This window comes from Sinocyclocheilus anshuiensis, unplaced genomic scaffold, assembly GCF_001515605.1.
Source record: "Sinocyclocheilus anshuiensis isolate Anshui unplaced genomic scaffold, SAMN03320099.WGS_v1.1 scaffold1097, whole genome shotgun sequence".
NCBI classification, from domain to species: Eukaryota; Metazoa; Chordata; class Actinopteri; order Cypriniformes; family Cyprinidae; genus Sinocyclocheilus; species Sinocyclocheilus anshuiensis.
In genome coordinates, this window is record NW_015555843.1 from 1,210,152 (window position 1) to 1,211,940 (window position 1,789).

At 39.1% G+C, this 1,789-nt stretch overlaps 1 protein-coding gene across 1 annotated transcript in view; it reads right to left on the reverse strand.

Annotated features, from left to right (window-relative positions):
* LOC107675566 (hypoxia-inducible factor 1-alpha-like) overlaps nt 1-1,496 on the reverse strand; it is a 24,437-nt gene extending 22,941 nt beyond the window's left edge. The window contains exon 1 of the mRNA XM_016469975.1: nt 1,279-1,496. Within this exon, the coding sequence (XP_016325461.1) occupies nt 1,279-1,307 (29 nt within the window). The 5' untranslated portion in view covers nt 1,308-1,496. The remainder of the gene's footprint in view (nt 1-1,278) is intronic.
* Between the last annotated feature and the right edge of the window lie 293 nt (nt 1,497-1,789).

Consider the following 1,789-nt stretch of genomic DNA (forward strand, 5'->3'; position numbering starts at 1 on the left):
GGGCACCTCAGTCGTGGTATTGAAGGTGGGAGAGAGCGCTGTACATTCACTCCCCCCACCTACAATCCCTGCCGGTACGAGACTCGAACCCGCAACCTTTGGGTTACGAGTCCGACTCTGTAACCATTAGGCCACGACTTCCCCCAAAAGAGAAACTGCCATTCAATCACACCAAAATACAGATAATGATTAACTTAAAGGCATCATAGAAGGTCTTCAATACACTATTTTATGTTCTATTTTGTTTTATTTCTTTAAGCATTTATTTATTTGTGTTCAATGTTCTTTGTCATTCATTAATGTATTCTGCTATTAACTGTTGTTAGAACACTGTCATTTTTGCTACAATTTCACGTGGTTAAAAAAAGTACCTAATTGACACGTTGTTGTTGTTATTGTTGTTGATTTTACGTAAAACCCTAACAGACACTTCAAGATATTATAAAACCTGGCAGATAGAGGGGTAAAAAACAATATTAATAAATAATATATACAAATAATACTAATATTAATGATATTAACATACTAATATTCATGAAAAACTATCATTAAAAATGTTATTTATAACACCAATAAGATCGTATATAGCATTTTCAAAGCATGGTTCTATATGGAACCCTATAAAAAAGGTTATATTTAGCACTAAAAAGGGTTCTGCTATTGTTACAAGCCGAAGAACCCTTTTTTGGTACTGTTAGTGTACCTGTTAGTGTGTCTTTTTAGTGTACCTTTTATTTCTGCTATTCGGCTACTGAAGTTAAAGTTGGGCCATAAGCCAAATCCTCAGTTCACTCTACAAGTTTCTACTCAGCTCACTCACTGAATCAGATCAAATGTCGAAAAAGACCGTTCTCACTGGAGTGAGGCAGCTTCATGCCTCGACAACAGCTTGTTCGATTCAGTCTGAACGAATCATTCAGACCGGTTTTGTGAACCGGTTCAACTGATTCATTGAAAAAATATGTTATTCCAGGAACCTCAGCGCGTAACAACAATGTTCTATAACAATGTTGTTTTTTCTATAAATCGTCCGTTTCTACAGTCCGTTTTAAAGCACAAATCTTGCAAAGCCTGCAAATATGTGAAATAAATACACTTGTCGCGATTTCATTCATACGGAGGTATGAATTATAAATGTAGGCTAACAACAGGTTATAAGGGGGAAATCGAGAGACTATTGACAGCAACTACAAGCAATAAAGGAGAAAAAGAGTTAATGAAACAACATTAATGCCAACACAAGCGCATATCTAAACGCAGAAAGTGGTGCTTGTTTACCTTTTTTTCCCAGGTGCGACTGAATCCATGGTCAAACGGGACCCCAACACAAAAAACCTTTGCAAAACCCCTCGTTCGTTCAAATGATAGTAAATCCTGAGTGTGTTTTAGAATACGTCCGGCTGGAGTTCCAGTGTTCGTTGGATAAAGTTGAATGAAGTTAAAGTGATGCTTCGCCGTTTCTCTCTAGCTTTCTCCGCATCTGTCTGACGCCTGACGTTTCGTGTGGGCGCGCAGTCACATGCCTCGGAGTGGTCGGGAACGCGCGATGGTGTTCCTTTGAGGAGGATATTTTTGGCACGTGAGCCAGTAATGGCCATTATACGCTCCCGAAGAAGCTACCCTGCGCTCGCCGCTGTTGGATGTGCTTACAGATAATTGGATATTGAGCATTTATGCGGTCACGTTTTCAACAAATGGCCTACATCAAGACAAGTGCCTATACACTATACACAGAAGGACTTTATCACAGTGAACACAGTTTAAGCGAGAACATCATTCCGTTTACTTC